General features: G+C 39.6%; 1 protein-coding gene across 1 annotated transcript; it reads right to left on the bottom strand.

The window, feature by feature from the left end:
- Positions 1–5933: 5933 nt before the first annotated feature.
- LOC138206365 (overexpressed in colon carcinoma 1 protein) lies at positions 5934–16388 on the bottom strand. Its single transcript, XM_069163006.1, has 6 exons — positions 16019–16388; positions 12716–12740; positions 11061–11096; positions 10240–10319; positions 8840–8870; positions 5934–8727 (listed from the first exon to the last, which is right to left on the bottom strand). Exons 1-5 carry the CDS (start codon positions 16059–16061, stop codon positions 8866–8868), a joined length of 189 nt encoding a protein of 62 aa, XP_069019107.1. The 5' UTR covers positions 16062–16388; the 3' UTR covers positions 5934–8727; positions 8840–8865.
- Between the last annotated feature and the right edge of the window lie 3974 nt (positions 16389–20362).

The following is a 20362-nucleotide window of genomic DNA, read 5'->3' as shown; positions in this document are numbered from 1 at the left end:
GTTGAGACATATCAGTGTGGACCAAAGTATGGGCCTAGCTGACAGTGCCAAAGAGCCACACTGATAACAGGGGACTGGAGGAAAACACTATTATCTAAAGTAACACAGAAGGTAAAAGAGAAATGGGATGTTTCTATCGAGTTCTCTTGAAGTGCTGGACAGTTTGACTAATGTGAGCACGCCCCTGTTGAAGATGCCTCCAGGACCCTCTACTGCCGTCACCCCACCCGCTCCGCTCAGGATTAGCTCTGCTATGATTTAGCGCTGTTTCTCACTGCCCTCTGGAATGCGACAGATGACGGATCTATTTTCCTACATTGTTTCACCTGCTCTAAATGGAACCACATGCCAAACAGGACCGCCTCTCCTTTGTCTGTAATTGGAAGCACATGCACAGTGAAGTCAAAAGTAAAGCGGAGTCGACACAACCGACAGGGCTCCCCTCCCTCCTCCCACCCAGCCTCCCCTCCCTTTCGGGGTCTGGGGTGCCACATTTTGGTCCAGGCCAAGTGGGAGGCCACAGTGCACAGCCTGAGAGCATCTATTGAACTACCTGACCTGGCATTACATGTCAAATTCAGTTCAATGGGACGACTGTATCGTGTGTCCTGCGAGTCTTTCAAGCCCCCGGATTTAAATGTGAGTGACAGTTAAGAGTTTGCTGAGGAAGGAGGCCTTGACACCGAGTCTGACATGCTTTGAGAACACAAGAGGTACTGTACTGTTCATTCGCTACGGTCTGTGATGTCTGGACGGGACAGGCCATGGACGCAAGGCAGAAGGAGCACCAGCTCTTACATCACTGTTTTTTATCAGGGCAAGATTGCATAAGGGAAGAATGTATGATATTTATTAACCTCATCAGTCACGTTAATTTAACATGTCTGTCAGCGATGTAAGGTAGGAACTGCTCCGTGATATCCAGAGGGAGAGAACACTATACATTCAACATAACGCTTTAGTTTTTGGCAGGAAAGTAGCCAGTATTTTTTAGAAACACGATACTGGGTACTGGTACTGGGTCCGAGTCTCTTATAGACCAAAGTAATTTAGGGAAATAAAGTCTGCAAATTCCCAAAATAATTTTGATTATTTTGAGCATTTTATCAATAAAATAGTCACATTCAGCAATTTTTATTTCCCAACATGAAGGTTTGAATGCTCTTTTTCAAATGTTGATACTTCATCTTAAATCTCAGTCTAAAATGTGCACCTTTGATGTGATTTTGTAATGGTGCAACTGGAGGCCTATCATGGTGAATTTCAACAAGTTAGTGTTGTATAAAATTAAACACAATTGTCATTCTGCACTTACCGGAAATGACCGTAACATTAGAATGTATCACCCACCAACATATTGTTTGGTAATTAAAACTTAATTTGTTTTTGTGTACCTTGTTCCACAGGGGAAATAAACTCTTTTGTGTGATTGTGTTCAACTTGCATTGGTATCGTGCAGCAACAGCTGCAGCTTTATTGACCACTGCATTTAGAAATGGTTGGTGGTTGGTCCATTTCTGCTAGTTAGCCAAAATGGTGATCGTTGAGGGTAAAATGTGTCCGGCGTTGCATACTCAATTTGTGGCCCAGTATGAGTATACCACCCAGGTACTCATAGGGCAATGCATGTTTCCATATGCCCTTGATATAGAAAGTTTAAATACGGTAAGTACGGGATTTGGGCCACAGCTAAGGTTTGGGTTACAATAAGTACATTACTCCCGAAAGTTACATTATGTACGTCATGTCACATTAGTCACTATTTATACTTTGTCTCCCGACTTCCTCTTTTGCTGGGCAACTGGAAGTCATGATTTATGTAACCTAATGGCCTACTAATTGGTGCAGTTTGCCCAATAGGTTTAGGGCCTTCACCTTCCAAACTATTTCAGATGTATGATGATAACCGCCTCGTCAATAGTCTGACAACTCTCAGCTCGGGTGGCACTTTACACATCTCAAGTGTGGTGTAAAAACAGCACACAGCTATTGTGAATTGCCTTTGCAGTCACTCCAGTTATATTTCAACAATATTTGAATTCTTCTAATAATCTAACGAATTAATTGACCGTCTGAAAATAATATGGTGGATGTGGTTGTCAGTGAGGTCAAGAAACCATAAAGTAATGTCCTTGATTGAGCCTGACACCGGTAGTAAACTCATCAGAGTAATCTCACAAGGGCCTCTAAATGGCCTGATTGCTGTGGAAAATCTGGCACGCGTTTATTTTTTTCCACCAAAACAGTGATTAGCACCCTGTTACTCTTATTGGGGTAGATTAGCAACTCTGGCGCCAAAGAGTATTGCAACCCCATGGCCTCACAAGTCAAATGGAGAAGATTGTTTGAGCCTCTGGCTGGTTTTAACCATTTCATCACAGGGTAGACCTTAAAGCAGCTGCAGAGGCACTGAGAGCAGGAGAGAGAACATGCTTCTCATTTTTCATGGATAACAGAAGGAGAGATAACAAAATGTGGTGTTTGAGTGTCCTGGATCTTAGTTGCAGTTTCCAGGTTTGAAGCTTGGCTTGTGCTGCAGCGACATCTACTGGTAATAATTGGATTTACAGATATTACATGAAACTTCATGAAAGTAGCAAAGTATAACGCTGTACTCTTTTTTCTACCACAATACCAGCATTTGAAAACAAAGCACAAATAATGACTGGAGCAGGACTGTTTTCTACCCCACTGATTATAAGTAGTTGTCTTTATTTGTTGATTCTTTCTTTTTGTGCAGAGGTAACAACATGGAACACATTCAAGTGAAATGATGTGTGAATGATGAGTGAAGAAATTTAAAGAAAAATGCCACTTCATACTGGACGCTATATCAAAAAGGGCTGAAGAACATGCTCAAACACAGTTAATGTGTAATTTGAATAATAAAGCAACTCAATTAGTTATTTGTTGTCCTTTTTGTTGTGAACCACACAGTAGTTTTTTAGTCTCCTTTTTGAAAATCACTTGCTATATCTCTTATATTTTGATATACAGTGTTAATCCCAATTGAGACTGACTAAAGGATGATGTGAAACTTAATCTGCTGCAGTGGAGCTCCTCACTGAGGACTTTTTGACCCTGATAAAAGCGGCTGTCCACATTTACAAATTGGACAATATAGCTTTAAATCCGTTTTTGGTGGACCACCACTATTCGTCTGAGACTGGTAAGTAAAAACTTTCTAGATTTTTCCTGATATCTCTGATGGCCTGTTATACAATTAGCTACCTTTATAAGCTATTGCTGTATAGCCAACGGTATCATTAACAGCTGTTTACTCACCAGTCCAGAAGAAACGTTGTGACTTAAGCATCAAATTTAATTCCTTCACTCTCAAGATATGTCTCCACAGTGGAAAGAATTGCCAACATTAATTCTGATTTTGCTTCTATTTTCCAAAATGTCCCAGCCATTGTTGAGTTTACTGTTTAATTCATTATAACAGGAGTTTACAATTCTACTTCTTCTTCTCATCTCGGACTGAGGGCAGACTGGACGCAACAGTGACTCAATATCATTGCCTGTTGAGGTGGGGGGTGGGCCGGGCCTAGCTGGTTGGCATGATAACTTCAGTGGACATTTGTGCAGCACAATACATTGATTTCTTTGACGTCAACACCGTTATTTCTTAACATTCTGTGGATAATGAAGTTAATTTGTTATCTTTTAAACTAAAAGAAATGGATATTGCACCTTTAAGTTTAGTTGTCCCTGTAAACAAATATTGACAAATGTGTTCATTCATGAGTGTCAAAGATCCAAACTGCAAAGCACATTGGTTTCTATTATAACAGCAAAAAAGAATATTATGAAATGTAAATTATACTGTATGTGTAGTACCATTAGTTCAGCTGAAATTAATCATAGTTTTTTACATTACATTACATACATTTGAAAGTAAATTTGGTTTGAGGTGTTACAACAACAGAGCAGAGTGTCAGCGGAAACGCAAGTGTTTACTAAAGATTGTCAGCTGGAAAAAGAACAGCTGTGATGTCGTGGTGGGCCAGATGCACACATGATATGACTAGGGTCATGCGCTCGATCACGTACCTCTCACAGTTCACACACAGAAAGATCTCTATCTGTGCCCGATGTAAAGTACACCATATGATCAGCTCATCACAGAAAGGAGGGCCATGTTGTGGAAACTCTGTTTTATAAAGAGAGATAGAAAGTCAGTGCCTTAGTTTGCAGTGAACTGTTGAGGGGGGGCTCTCAGTCTGCAAAACATTATTGTGTAACAACCAATGTGGTAATAGAATATATAATGTTTTCGTTGACATTTCTGTTCAAGAGGAACATCCACAAATAAGAATGAGGTTGCTCCATTAGAACATCTTTTCAAAAGATGTTTCATGCTTATACACCACAACAACCTCCGCACCCTTGCTGTTCGCCCAGCTAGATATATGGCACCCCACTTCCTCTACTTGCACTGTAAGTTGGCTTTGGACACAAGAAATAGTTCAGTATAGATGTAATTCATCAGGACACAAGGTGGAGTGGAGGCAGAACTCTGAATGATCGATGTATCAAAACCTGTCAGCGCACAAAACTACAAATCTGTATGACAAGAAACCACTAACACTCAGTTCAAATTTTTTCTTTTGAAACAGCCTTTTGACAGACATCTTGTTGCAAAACAATTCAGACACAACATTTCATAGAGAATAGGATCCTTTTTTTTGTGGTGCTGTATGTGCATGTATAGGCTGGATAGGGTAAATGTGTTCTATACAGCTCTCTCTCCCTCGGTGGCTTATTAGTGAAGGCCTGTTTTAGTTCATTCAGTAGACATGGGTATTATTCAATGTCCTTAGCTACTGTACCTACAGCGATGTGGAATCACAGGAGAGGCTCGAACTATTTCTGTGCAGTGTGATAATGGACCGTTAACACAACCTGCTCCTCCTTCCCTGTCCTGCATGCACTCCCAACACAGTCAATTACTGAGATGGAGCTGTGATTGATCGTGTTGCAGGCGGACTACACAAAGGCCGCCGGTTCGATAAGGACAAATGTTCTTCTTGGCAATGCTCATTTGATTTTGTCAGGCAGTCTGTCTATGACAGCTTCTACGAACACATGCAATCCCTCAAGTCTCAAAACTATTGATTACAAAAGGCAGATACATTTCAGCAAAGACCAGTCAATAACCACAGCTGTGCGAGGACAATATAAAAGTCTTTAATAATAAATAATTGAATCAGATGATTATGGATAAGTTGCACAGAGGCAGTCACATTTCCTTTTTCTCCTCATGTCATCATCATTGATGAATTAGGTGAGTGATTGGAAAGGAGAGATGAACAGGTAATGTGTGATTTATAGTCTATATGTGTGAAAGATTGACATGAAAAGGAGAAATATCCTATTAAAGGAGTTTTTCAACGTGAAACATCACTAAACAACCCGATCCCCTCAGTCATTACTTCCTTAATAATGAAGTTACACAGCACTGACGGCTTTTTAATGTCGTTCCAGGTCTTTTTTTCAGTGTGTAAATAAATAAAATGGCTATGAAATCAAGTGGTTTTCACAATTTTCAGCATCATTGTGCCATAAAAACCTGAAGGATCTTATATTTTAAAACTTAAAAGAATTAGTTTTACATTTTGGAGAAATGTTCTCATTTCCTTGCTTTCTTTCCCAAACAACAACAATGTGCCCTTTTCATAATTTTGTTGGATTATGATATCACGTGTTAATTAGTGAATTTAACGGGTGCTGGTCGGGAAATTTTGGACAAAGCCAGACAAGCATCTTTATGCTATGCTAAACTACCTGGCAGTTAGCTTAGTTTTTCATACCGTATAGACATGAAAGAGGCATCACTCATCTCCTCTCACCTGCTAAAAGAAAGCCAAACAATATTCCCCAAGATGTTAAACTACTCCACGTGTTACTTCTCTAAGCACAACCCCCCCCCCCCCTCTGCTACATTCAAACTGCATGCTGTGCTGCAGCAGCTACAGCAGCATTTTAATGTAGAGGACATCAGACGGTTTTATTCACCCACATTCTGCCCCCTTGTCCCTGTTAAACTGATTGAATAGGGCAAAGGCAACGACATTCATCATATACAGGAGAAACCACCATAAAGGGCGACGCGATGCTGATAAAAAAGAGGGAGAGACAGGTTGCACAACACGGCGTAAAAGCCGAAGGCCTCTGGACGGGGATGACGCAGGGAAGCCGAAGCAGCAGCTGAGAGAAAATGTAGACATCAAAGAAAAGGGGCAGCAAAAAAGTTACTGATCAAATCGGCGCTGTGGTGCTGCAGGCACATTGCAGCTCCTTCCATAACACGCTGTAAACTACACAGCACATAAACCGGCTCTTTGTATCTGCAGTATATTTCTACCTCTACCACAGGTGAACACTGTTACGCTGTGAGCTGAAAAAAAAATGGCTTGCAATTAAAAGCCACTGCATGAAATCCCTGGGTTACCAGTGCGACCGATAACTGGCGACACGGCTCTGCAGCAAGTGGGCGTCATTGTGAAGTGCACCCGCAAGTAAACAGACAAACAGTAAACAGTGAGCTTGTGTTCAGGCGTGGTGAAATAAGTCCCTGTTTTCATGAGACTGGTCAGACACACACACACACACACACACACACACACACACACACACACACACACACACACACACACACACACACAAGCGCATAAAGAGTTTTGTGTAGCGCAGAGAGAACATCTCTTGAATCTCAAGTGTTTAAAGTTGGCCTATTTCCACCCTCCTCTAGGGTCCCGGTGAGTGGAGGATGTTGTACATTCATTAGAGGAGAGTACTGTCAAGGGCCCTGCTGACGAATGACCTTGGCCCCTAACACCCGCCCAGCTGTAATATGTTTTCTTTCCTGGGGACATTATGGTGTTTGGGGAGGGGTTTCCATTAAAGAATAAGGCTGTTGTTATTGTGCATTTTTCTTCATGTCGATAAACCCCGCCAATAGGCCAAAGCCAACAATGACTTGATCGTACTAATGCAGTAATATCTATAGCTAAAGTCTGATACAGCGTATTACTCCAAAAACACATTGTTGACTGAATAACATGTTCCGTCACTAAAATGAACAGGGGCATAGTAGTTTATTCTGTCTCAATCTCACATTCACCATCCTGCTGCTGTGAATTTTCATTAAAGCACCAAATTTGTATTAATCTACAGCTGAAAATAGTCCGCAAAAAATATCCTGTTTACTCCTGTTTAAATAATATTTGCTAAAAAATTGCAGTGTCCAGTTGTTTTAGGAAACTGCTAATGTTTTTGTAAAGTGACATGACATATTTGCAAGATTTACATGGCTGATTTCTATAGAAAGATGGATGTCTTCAGTGTTAACCAATGGGCTCGGAGCTGGATGCGATATGAGATGAGACAGTACAGAGTTACTCTGATGAGAATTTTTTTCTAAAATCTGTTGGTTTTAGTCTTTTCGTGGGATTTGTTGACAATCAGAAAAATACACAACATTTCCCTGTAAGGATTACATACAGAAAAACAACATTCACAGCTACGTTTGATACATAATGTATAAAAGAGGCTATAATAAAATCAACGCAATATCAATCATCTGTAGGAAAAAAGAGGGAGTGAAAACCAATTCACCACTGCTGCCATTTCCTCTAATAATGTTTCCTTCGTTTACATGTTTTTTTTTTTGCTGTTACATGTGTGTTGTGAGCTATGAACAAACTATGTGACAGTTCTGCATTTGGAAACCTTGAGATAGTATGAGATTGTATGAGCTATGTGAATGACCCAGAAGCACCATAATCAGAGCTGTTCAGGGAGGGGGGGGGGGACAACAATGCTGCAGAGAGAGAGAGAGCGAGCAAGAGGGAGAGAGAGGCAGAGAGAGCTCCTCTAAGTATCATGACTCATATGCTGATGTTATATAATCAGCCTGGGACCCAACACCAGGTACGACCTGGATGGTGCGCCCAGGACATTTAGGGACATCAGTAAAAACACCCTTCACTTAACTCACCAATGCTGTTACAAGCATTTCGAGCTAGTTGTTCAAATTGGTTTCATCTCAGTTTATTAGTTGTTCAAATTGGTTTCATCTCAGTTTATTTCTGTTGCAGCAGCAGGTCCCTGATTTGAATCAATGCTACTTTCAATAACACTGAGATGAACTGTCAACCATCAACATGAATGTGTTCGCTGCTTTCTGTCAAACTCCGATTTATCTCTGTCTCTCTAGCGCTCTGGCTCCGCCACACAATGAATCATTGATGGCGTTTTAGAGAAATAAGTGAGCAGTGATTATTATTGCAGAGGGCCAGTGGGAGTGTGTGCGAGTCCCACGCAGTTAGTTAGTAAGTTGGCTGGATCCGCAGTCTCCTCCCGAGAACGAGAATGTTCCAGTGCTGTGACCGTTAAGCCAAGATGGCTGTCACAATGTCCGCCGCCGCCCCCAGCTGCTAGTCCCAGGGTGGGTGCTCGTCTATTACCTCTTGTTTTTGTTGGCAAAGTGAACGGTAATGATGGTTGCCGCATTCAGACCTCCAGTGCGCATACCTGCGTCACTGTGCCACCCATGACTCCATGAGGCAACGTCCTCCGAGCCCTGGGTAGCTGTCCACATCTTCGCTCAGTACGAGTGTTAAAGCCTGAGACTTCAGTGTGTGGTGAGCCCGAATCGGAGCACTTACATGCTCTCTGCTTGCAATGTGAGTGTCTCTAAGTGAATGAATATGCAGGATCCTGTCAAGACAAAAAAACAAGTGGTTGGCTTTCACATCTGCCTTTGCACCGAGACAAAACACAGAGCGAGTCATGTTAAAAAAAAAAAAGCAGCAGCTTTTCTTTCACCTACCTGTGTTGTGTTCCTTTCGATCGTTGCTAGTCTGCAAGAAGGAGAAAAGATGACTCAGTGGCCAGATATTTTCGGGACAATTATTTGACAATTTTCTTGTTCTTTTCTGGTGTTTCTCTCTCACTGTCAAGACTGTGTTCAAAAACACCCACACACTCTTCCCAACAGTTTGAACTGCCAGACTTCATAAGATCAAATGTTTATCATGCCAGAGGATACAAAAACAAATCAATTCATTATTATATTTAACATTAGTAAGCACAAGGACAAGCGCACAAGAAGGCCAGAAGGGCTACAAAATACAAGGGAGAGGAAGCAGTTTCCACTAACTTCTCAGTGCAGTTCACAATAAATACTGCAGTGGAACTGAGGTGCAAAACACAACAACAAAATGAGCAGTCCTGAAGTGCAAAGCGCAAATACAAAAATTGATTTGCACTTCAGGACTGTAAGTTTTTGTTGTTGTGTTTTTAATTTTTTTTTTATTTGTGTTTTGCACTTCAGGGCTGCTCATTTTTGTGGTTGTGTTTTCTTTTTTGCTTTTATGTTTTGCACCTTGTATATGTCTGAGACTTTAGTGTGTGGTGGGCCAGAATCTGAGAGAATCGGAGTCGGGGATTGTGACCATATTTCACATTTAGTCACATACTAAATTGGTGACACTAATCTAGGGTGTCCATCTTGAAATCGTGGTGATCGTATACATTTTCTTTGCTGTCAGGATTAAATATGCATGTGAACCATCCACATTTCAAAATATTTTGTTTCTTTGCAGCAATATCCATATCTGGATACGCCTGTCATTTATACTGTTCAATGGTCATATATGTCATTGATAACAACCTCCTGAACCTACTAGATTTAGAAGTCCCCTACTAGCCCATATATGTGGAACATATATGTGATGATAACTGCCTATTAAATACTCTGTTAACAGTCACACTGGGTGTGTAAACAGATACAATGAATAAGACTGTTGTTAATATTATTAAACGTGTAACATTTCAAAAATAACCAATACAAAATTAAATGCCCCTCATAAATCACACGTCAATTAAAAATCCATTTATTGGACTTTGCCTTTGTCAAAATGATTGCTGTGAACTATATTTGTCTTCATACATATGGATTCCCTACAGCAATGGGAAAGTTTCTCATCAATATTCAGTAAAAATAAATGTCAAATAAACCCAAAGATCGCTGCAGGTGGTTTCATGGGGTGGTGGCTCAACCACCAGGGATTGTTTCTCTGTCCATTCTGAGATGCTTCGCTACAAGACGCCCATCAATGTCAAAGAAACGGTCTTGTTATAGCCTATGGTGTGCCACACTGACATTGTACTTAGTATTCATGCCAGATGTTCAGTTTACAGAATACAATATGTGTTGTAGATGTTCACCTTTAAGTGTAGACTTGGACTGACTAGCAGCCACAGTGGTCAGGTCTGCTGGTAGACCTACGTATACACCTCCATAGTTTCTGAGAGGAGAGGAGAGGAGAGGAGAGGAGAGGAGAGGAGAGGAGAGGAGAGAAGAGAAGAGAAGAGAAGAGAAGAGAAGAGAAGAGAAGAGAAGAGAAGAGAAGAGAAGAGAAGAGAAGAGAAGAGAAGAGAAGAGAAGAGAAGAGAAGAGAGGAGAGGAGAGGTGCGTTTTTAAAAACTAGGCAGCAATTTAAAACCATATTGATTTGTGTTTTGGATAGATCATCTTTTCTTCCCACTGCTCTTGGAAGACACTACCCTTTTTTCCAATTAACATAATGGCCTTTGTATAATAACTATAATATTGTTACACATTTGACTGATAATTCTGCGTATTTTTTAATTTAATTTCTGAGTTTTGCCCTTAAAACAATCATTACATTAAGATACTTGATAAACAGATAAAAACAAAAAAAAGAGTAATTCAATCCTTAAAAAGAGGACAAATTTGATAACTGAAGTTTTAGAACAGCTATTTAGACTGCTTTATTACCAGTATTCGCCAATTACAATTGGAATTAATGTCTCAGTGAGTTGACAACCTGCTAAATGGTATTCAGCCATCATTAATTCTATTATTCACATCTGAGCTTTTCCTACTGTGACATCAAAATTTTATCTTGTGAAAAAGATTCTAAAAAAAAAAAGCTTATTATTATGTCATTCACATTTCATAATTCGCACGCATTGAACAGTAGTTATAACTGCCGTAATTACTTTAGAAGACATGAGCAAAATACCTTCTTTTCTCATCTTCTGCCGCAGGATCTTCTGTCCTGATTGAGAGAAGAAGCACAGGTCAGGTGAGCTCTTATAGGAGCACAGAGGACTTAGAAACCAACAGACATACAAAATAATGAGAAGCAGCAAACATCCATCATTGTGGAGGCACTTTTGCTTTGCTGCAGAACATTTGAGGTGAGCTGCTTTAAGCCCTGGGAATACTGATAATTCTCTGTTGGGAACAACTGATGATGAGGCAGACTGAATTGAAAGTTTTCATTTCAGGTCTTCAGTCAGACTACTCAACACTCAGTTTCCACTGGCCTCAGGTTTATTGTTGCTTGGTTGTTAAGGGCTAAAAGGAAGCTGACACCAAGCTACACCTCCTTATTCTCTCTGTTGACTTGTTTTAGCAGTGCAAACGAAACAGTGACATGATGTACATTTCAGTTCTGGGGGTTTGTTATTCACTTAATCTTGTGTTTTCCAAATTCTGGTCGTGTTTTTGTTTGTGCGTTTGTGTGTGTGTGTGTGTGTGTGTGCGTGCGTGTGTTTGTGTGTGATAGTTTGCTGTGGAGTGCAGTTTTAGGAAGCTGTGATTAGCTTCAGTGAGTCAGTGCCCTACTGTCAGCTCTCGTGGGCCCTATGCTGGCTGCTCAGATGGTTATCAAGGAGCATAGTGTATACAGTACACACAAACACTGGCGCGCGCGCGCGCGCGACACACACACACACACACACACACACACACACACACACACACACACACACACACACACACACACACACACACACACACACACACACATACACTCTGTTTCCAGGAAATGTTTTAGAAATGCTGCCCCTCCCTAAGATTTGATAAGTTCTAACTGTGGATGGCAAAGGACAGCTCATCCTCTGCATGACACTTCAGAGAGAAACATAAAGGTTTGAACTGACACATTTTCTGAAGCCAGAAGAAACGTTTCTTTATTTTTAACCAAAAGAATGATTTAACAAAAGCAGAGCCATCGGGGACATGGTGTCATGATAAAATATGTATGAATTTAAACTATTGTCAATCTATTTTTCACAATAAATTTGGTGTTTTTCAGTACCAGGGGTAGATTTTGTTAAGCAGACAACTTACAGGGAATTAAACATTTCCGTTGCATTGCTAAAACAGTACATATTTAGGGCATTCTTCATTCTGCCAACATCATACAGTGCGTAAACAATCCACACCCACTCAGACACACAAATACTAAATCTCAAAATCATACTTGTCATGCAGGTCATGAGGACAAGGGCTATACTAATCAATATCACATTGTAACTTGAGACTTTTTTGCATATAATTTGAGTTTTTATTAACTGTCCATCCTCAATATTGGACATTCCAAAATTATTTAGGCTCGGACACATTATCATTAAATTTTATCTGTCAATATAAACTGAATATTACAAAAAATTGAAGTAAATCACATTAATTGCATAAACTGCAAATTTGATATCACTGGATCACTGGATCTAAAATGCCTTTACAATGCTATATTTACAGTTCTAAATGTATCATATGTGTTCATAATATTACGTATGTATTAAGTTGTGATGTGAATGAGTCTCAGAAGCAGCAGACGACGAGCTTCATTTTTACTTTAAACAATTGGAAAATGACTTATGTACTTACACATCTTTGGAGGCTTCTGCTGGCCCTGAGAACACATGAAAAGATGAAAGTTAATTCAATTTCATTATGAAATGTATTAAAGGTGTGTCACCTCATTAACAGTTAATCCCTGTGCGTTTCACAATCAGTAGACCATACAAGAGTATTTTTTTCAACAGAACTCTACACTCACTGAGCACTTTATTAGGAACACTTGTACACCTGCCTTTTCATGCAATTATCTAATCAGCCAGTGATGTAGCAGCATTACAATGAAGTGCAACAACAGCAACTGTATCAACAGTCCAAGCTGCTGGTGGAGGTGTATTGTGTGTGGGGAATGTTTTCTTGAGACATTTCGGGCCCTTTGATACTGATCAATCATTATCTGATTATTGTTGCCGATCATGTTTATCTCTTTATGGACACAATTCAACATATTAATATAGCTACTTTCAGTATGAAAATACACAATTCATAATGTTAATCTTTACAGGGGCAAGTTGACAACACAAACCAATGCCACATTTCACAGCATTTATGGCTTATGTTTCTAATGGCCTTTCAAATGCCACAACACAACACAAAACACAAACAAAGATACAGTAAAAATACCATTTAAGTTTTCACACAGAGTTTACACTTTAGTGTGGTATTGTTAGTGTATAATCACTGTAACTCCTAATGGACTTTGCTTAAGTTTGCAGTAGTTGTTTTCAGTATGTATGCTACTCCTATACTTTCTGCACAATTAGATTTGTTCAGTTATCTCAGCTCAGTCTGAAGGATTACAGAGAACATACTGTAAAATGACTCAATGCCAATGACACCCTTTGTGATCATGCCAATGCTATTTGACTCTTTTATGGACCGAACACAGCTCATTCTTCTCCAAACCGCAGGCAGTATACTGGCCTTGATTTGAATTGTAATAAGATCATAATACCTTCAACACAGAGGATAATTGAACTTTTCCTTCCTGAATGTACAGTATCACAATGACAACAGCGGAAGAACAAAAGCCTAATTTCTGCTCTTCAATCGCTTTTTCATGCCGTAGCTCATTATGTTAGTGCAGAATTGTACTCTGAAGAAAAACACTACAAGATCCCCATGTAATAGTAAAAAACTGGAGAAGATACATTACACACAAATACAGCAAATTTCACCCTTGTAGACGAAAAGGCTTTGCACGGTGAATGTTTGAGTCTGCTGACATGACACAGGGGCCTATTCAGTGGCCTGACAAAAGCTCATTCATATCCAAGGGTGCACATCTGGGTGCATAAGACTAGGGATGAGCAATGTCATAGAGAGATATAGAGAGCAATCATTTGAGGCAGTCATTTGAGCTTGGTTAGACCGTAGCTTGAAATTGGAACATTCTTGTATGACTCTGAGGCTTCCTGAATGACTGATGGTTATAATTTGGTTATCTCCGAGAAGCAAACAACTTCAAATAAATGGAAACACTTTACTTTAAACCTCTAACTTAACATGTATAAGCTGTACATAAAGATTCAAAAAATGGTTCAAAACACACTATAATGTAAATATAAAGACATTTTTAACTGTTAAATCATAACTTCTTCTATGACAGTCCAGTAATATATAGATTATATGAGCACATCTATTTCTTCTTACTATATTGTTATAGATTATCTATCTATATACAAAACTGCCACAGGTGGACACTCATGAGTATCATCTTTCAAGAAGGGCCATAGTTTGTGATACATATTCAGAAACACTGCTTATACAACTATACTATATTATACTATAAACTATATGTTTATTACATGTTTACACACTGCTTATAGAAGCTGAATAGGTGAGGTTAAATTAAGATAACAAAAAACAAATTTGTTGTGGCACAACTATATTTTTTTAGATAGATATATTATATATTTAGTATTAAACATGAGCAAGAAGTGCTTCCATTCTTATTTTACATACAATAATGGTGCAGAAAACAGTGTCCTCTGACTCCGGCCTGGTGTCAGCTGGTATGGACAAATGAGAGCAGCCACTTGTCCACATTTGTTAGATTGACAGGATGTCACTTGTCCTTGACTTTGTGCTGAACACTGACCTCTAAGAAGAAGCAGGGAAAAATACAGCTGCTGTCCTTCATAGACAAACAAGTCAAATAAGCCACACTTACAGAAAACTCAAACATCTACTCAGATGTTGTTTGCAGACAGTGTAACCACAAAGTACATCCCGTTTAAAGCCCCAGAAAAAAAAACCCACTGTGTTTTGTTTCCTGGTAGCTGTCTGTGGCTCTGTTAACATGCCTGGCAAGCACTGATTAGGTACCTGCAAGCCCACTCGCACACACATCTACACAAGACCAAACACACACATCACACCGCTTTAATGGGCCGTGGTGGTGGTGAGGTAATCTTGCAGATACTTCAATCTAATTATGACTTTAATTTGACTGTAGTGCCCAGAGATTTACTGAGTGTAATTTAAAACATGTATCATCTCAGCCTAAATCAACTGAGAGAGATGTGTTACTTGGGGATAAGCCACTTAAAAAAGCACAATACATGGAGAAGTCCTGCATTATTTATTCCATTTAAATGTGTCCTCTAGGCTTTGCAAATGAAACCATTGATTAGGAATTCCAGCGCTACGTGCTTTCAGGACACAACCAGCAGCAGTCAAATGGGTGAGACAAAGATGGGTGAATGTCAGGGAAACTGCTTGTCTTTTATCCTCAAACACCCTTGGAAACCAGCATGAACACACCAAAGAGAGAGAATAAAAGAGACAAGAATGACTCTGAGTGTAGACGTTCACTGTCATCGTTATCAAAGCGCTATGTTCCTAAGGTGTCTTTTACTAGAATATGGGAGTCCCTTCATGATCGACCCACCACCCATGGGTTTAGGAGACCGCCACAGGTACATACACAAACACACACACACACACACACACACACACACACACACACACACACACTAGAGACTGGGAGCCAGTATGGAATGAATTGCACAAAATAGTTGTGTTTGTTTTTACAATCAATTGAAGACACAAATTTTATAATAAACTGCAGTCTATTGATTTACGGATAAAATTAAGTGACCAAGAATTCCTGCCCAACACACACACACACACACACACACACACACACACACACACACACACACACACACACACAGACTGGTAACCTCAACACACTTCATTTACATTCAAAACACCTTCTCCACTTGGTGCAGATACAGGGCAACTGTCTCTCTCACCTTCTCACACACACACACACACACACACACACACACTTAAACAGATGCATGCAGAGATTCCTGAAACACTCACCCCCTCCTGAGGTGCTGGTGGCTGAGGAATTGCCACAACCCATTTTGCATCGATGCAGCCACCGTCTAAGCAGAGCGAAGGCGCTTAACAAGTAGAAGGATAAGGAGGAAAGGAGGGAGATCCACAACACATGGGGAAAAGAGGAGAGAGTGAGGGAGAGATGAGAGTGGGAGAGAGAAAAGAAGAGAGGGAAGGTCAAAGAAATGTCTCACAGGGATCCCTCTGGTCTTATCCCCCTCCCCTGTTTCTTGCGTCTATCCTCTCTGCAATGCAATGGAGAGCTCAGAGTGGAGTGAAAGCATGGAGAGAGAGGCTTTTATACACACACACACACACACACACACATACACACACACACACACACACACACACACACTCCGAGAGAGAATGAGAGAGGGGGGAAAGAGGGGGGAGAGACAGAGACAGATGCTTTGCCCTCACACGATTTGCTCTTTTTCTCCACCCTGACATGGTTGCCCAGGAAACCAGGGTACAGGAGGCGGAGGGTGGAGTGACACTCAACCAATGGGGAGCCTCCTTTTTATATAAAGGTGTAAAAAAATTGAATGCATTTAAAGGCATTAATATATCAGGCTATGTGCGTGTGACATTCTGTAACAAGCCCAAATTGCTTTTGTGTGCAAAAACATAGAGCACCTTTATTCATGCTTTCTCTATGGGCGGGAAGCACGCGTACATGCACACTCTCGCCCAGAGCTTAACTTCTTTGAGCTCTTCCCTATGAATGAGACCGAGAAGTCTTGAACAATCTATGTATGAAACCACGAGGGTCGTGCTTGGATCAGTTTATAGCCGTCAGTAATCCTCAATGTATCTCTTCTGCTTGTTTCAGTCACGCCGTTGTATACAAGACTCGTGCAATCATATGAGTGGAGTTAAGATGGCAGGACGCACGACATTACCACTCCCTAACAGTGAAATCATTTTACCCTTTCAGTAGTGTTATATTACAATGTTAAGATGTCTAATGAGGAGTTTTCAGTGACAAATTCTCCGGTATGAGAAACATGACATCCGAAATGATCATTCTGTTGTTGCGAGACAGGCTAATTATGGTTTCCACAGGCTCCTATACAGGCTAGTGAGTACACTGTGCTTCTTAATGGTGAATCAAATCATGAAATGTAACAAAATGCTTATGTGTCTTAAAGACTCGAAAGTATAGAGATGTCGGACGAAAGTAGTTTTGTCAAATGAATTTGCTGCTGCCAGCTTGTTAGCTTAGCTTAGCCTCGCACAAAGACAGGTAACATCTTGCCAATGTCCAAAGGCCGGCTGGAAACTCAGATGTTCACCCGATTCCCCACCTTGCAAACAGTCATGAGGAAGTCCAAAGAGACCCAGCGGCAACCACCTGTGGCTACTTTGAATGGATGTTGTGCTTTACCAAATGGAAGTGTTGGTGCTGCAGAGTGTCATGGTTCCACTGCTGGACCAGTTTTCCCACTGACAAGAAGATGTCACAGTCTTTTACCGCAGCCACAATGTCTCTAGCAATGCCAGCCTCCACACGAGGAGAGAGGGGTGCAGAGGGTCCTCAGATTAAAGGTGATTGTTAGCAGCATGGATGTTCATCCATTAACTAATAACAACTACAGGAATAATTGACATACAATTTGAAACACACATTCATGTCTTCATTAGGATGAACTGAAAGAGGAAACATGAAGGTACGTCATACCGTGCTGCGTGTTGAGGTAAGGGCACCATGTGAGGAGTTTTACCGCACAATGGTACCAGAGCCCTTTACTAGAAAAATTATGTAAAAGGTTAAAAACAGTTAAATGTAATGGAAAAGGGAACAGAAAAAGAAAAGGGATTCTACCAGGAGAAACTGAATCACGATGGGAAGCAACGCTATTCAGACAAACTCATTTTAATTAAAAATATGACTAGGAAGACCAATTCTGGATTACAAACTTCCTCCCCAATGTACACTTATATATCTGGTAACTTTTGAACTGAGTGCATACATTTTAAATGTTACAAAACCTGAGAAGCTCATGATGAGTTTTTCTGTGGCACGGTGTAATATTTGCTAATTCACAAAGCAGCAAACAGACTCATACTCACAATAAGTAACGTGGCACTCCTTATTTCGGCCCAGTTATTGAACCAAACAAAATACAAAACTTTCACAAATATTCAGCCATGTCACTATTTTACTGAGTCAAAGGTAGTGAGTTTGATCAGTCACATTATTATTTAAAGGATTCATTAGAATATGTCTATGAAATGCGTTTATTTTTCTCTTTGCAGTGGGCAGATAGGGTTAGTATCTGGTTAGTATCTATTGAGTGGATATGGATGGAGATGCGGTTAGTCCTACAGTGTGTGCATAACAAAGATCCTTCAGGTTTGTATAGCCTCCAACTCCTAGCTTCAACTCACCAAGAGAAAGGCAGCAGGACCCCCTAAACATGCCCCATTACCCAAAATTCAACAGTGTGATGTCAGCTTCATATCACTTAGGGGACCATTATCTGTAAAACCATCCGTCTCAGCTGTACTTTGTAAAATTTTTGCACGTTAACATGAAGAAATTAATGAAATGATGAAAATGGTACAAAATTACAGCTTGTGCACATTAGCATATTCTGACGTTTTGCTCAAAGCTGTAATAAAGCACAGGATTACAGAGTTGCTGTAGACTCTTTGACTTTTGATATTGCCTGATATGACATGTTTTGTCTAGGAAAAGGTAGATTTTGACCAAATGTGGTACATTTACTCTCAAAGGTACAGATTGAAGGTGAAGGTAAATGACTTGTAATTAAAAGATGATCTAATATACTGTCCCAGTCACAAGCATTTCTACTTTCAGTGATTCCTGCTTTATTTAATCTAAGTTGGTTACGTGTCTTTTTATAGACCAGACTTAGCCGAGCTTGCAAACATAATTATCAAAGTTAGAACTGAAAGAAAAGCCTTGTCTGATTTAGAGCCACAACTTAACCAATTAAACAGCGCAAGTCCACTGGGGAGGAAAGAATGTGCTCCTGCTCAGGCTACCTGGGAGCTTGATGAGAAGCCACTGCCTGTCGCGGCTTGCCTCCATTATCAAGACACTACACAACAAGAAGTCCAAAAGACTGTTATACAACCTCTTCAAGAAAAATATTGAGTTTTACATCTTCTATTTTGTCTCCTTTTAAGAAACTCTTTAAAATAAACATAATTTTACATTATGAAGCTTTCTCCAAAAAACAATGTTTAATTGCTCCCAAAAAAGATCATCTTGCATTTGAAACAGGTGAAGTTATTATATTTGAGTGCTCTTATTTAAAGCAAAAGGTCCATGAAGCACAGATGAAGCCTTTTTTTGTTCTCTCTATGTCTGTAGACCCCACATAACTTGCACTTTACTCTTTAATTGTTACAACAGCATTATGAGCAATTTCTAGTACAAAGAAGTAGAAATCTGGGCTGTACTGTGATAGAATATATGTAACAATCACAAAAATTCAAATGGCAAAAAATATTGACATAATGCTTCAGACCTCATCCTTGTTTTTAACTGGTAAGGCTGTTTTTGTATTATTTTTTTTTGTATTTGGATATATATCATTTTATTTTATTTTTTAGATTACCTTATCAAATATATGTATATATCAATAACACAAATGACAGCCTATAAAAAAAAAAAACTATATTCTTTTTTCAAGGTAAATCCTGAAACACACTTATAAAAGTATATTTTTAATTGTTATTACCAAAAGCTATGTAGACGATAGATACAGTAATCTGATGTCAACAGGCTATTTTATTTTGCTTATTTATTAGTCAAATGATAGAATTATTTTTTTTTCCACATTAGAAGTACAATCGAATCAAAACTTGATGAACAAGTTACTGCAATGCTTTAGGCAACAATCTAATATAAAGACACGGTTGACAGGAAATAAGTGATAATTCACTTATTTAATTAAATTTAATTAATTAAACTGTAATCAGTTTAATTGAATGAATCATGCTGTATATTCATGTCTGATTGTTCAGTTTTTCTTGCACATATATATATTTTTTTCTTTCACAGTAGAAAACATTTAAGCTGTGTTGGGTCATTCAGATGTAACCATGCGCTCTTACAGGATGTTCAAATGTTGGTGGGTGTTAATTAGATCAGATTACATTAAAATAAAAGAGGAAGCATGGGATTAGAGAACACGCTTTATCAGTGTAGCTGACATTTGAGAAGCAAAACAGCATGGTGACGACTGATTTTATCATCCAAGATGGGATAAAAATCAATAAATCAAAGATGGTTCATTTTGTGTGTGTGCGTGTCTGTGTGGCGTGTGTGTGTGTGTGTGTGTGTGTGTG

This window comes from Embiotoca jacksoni, unplaced genomic scaffold (assembly GCF_022577435.1).
Source record: "Embiotoca jacksoni isolate LCO1_2020_lvr unplaced genomic scaffold, fEmbJac1.0.p SCAF_3, whole genome shotgun sequence".
NCBI classification, from domain to species: Eukaryota; Metazoa; Chordata; class Actinopteri; family Embiotocidae; genus Embiotoca; species Embiotoca jacksoni.
Note: the sequence above shows the minus strand (reverse complement) of the source record. Positions and strands in the feature narration are given on the sequence as shown.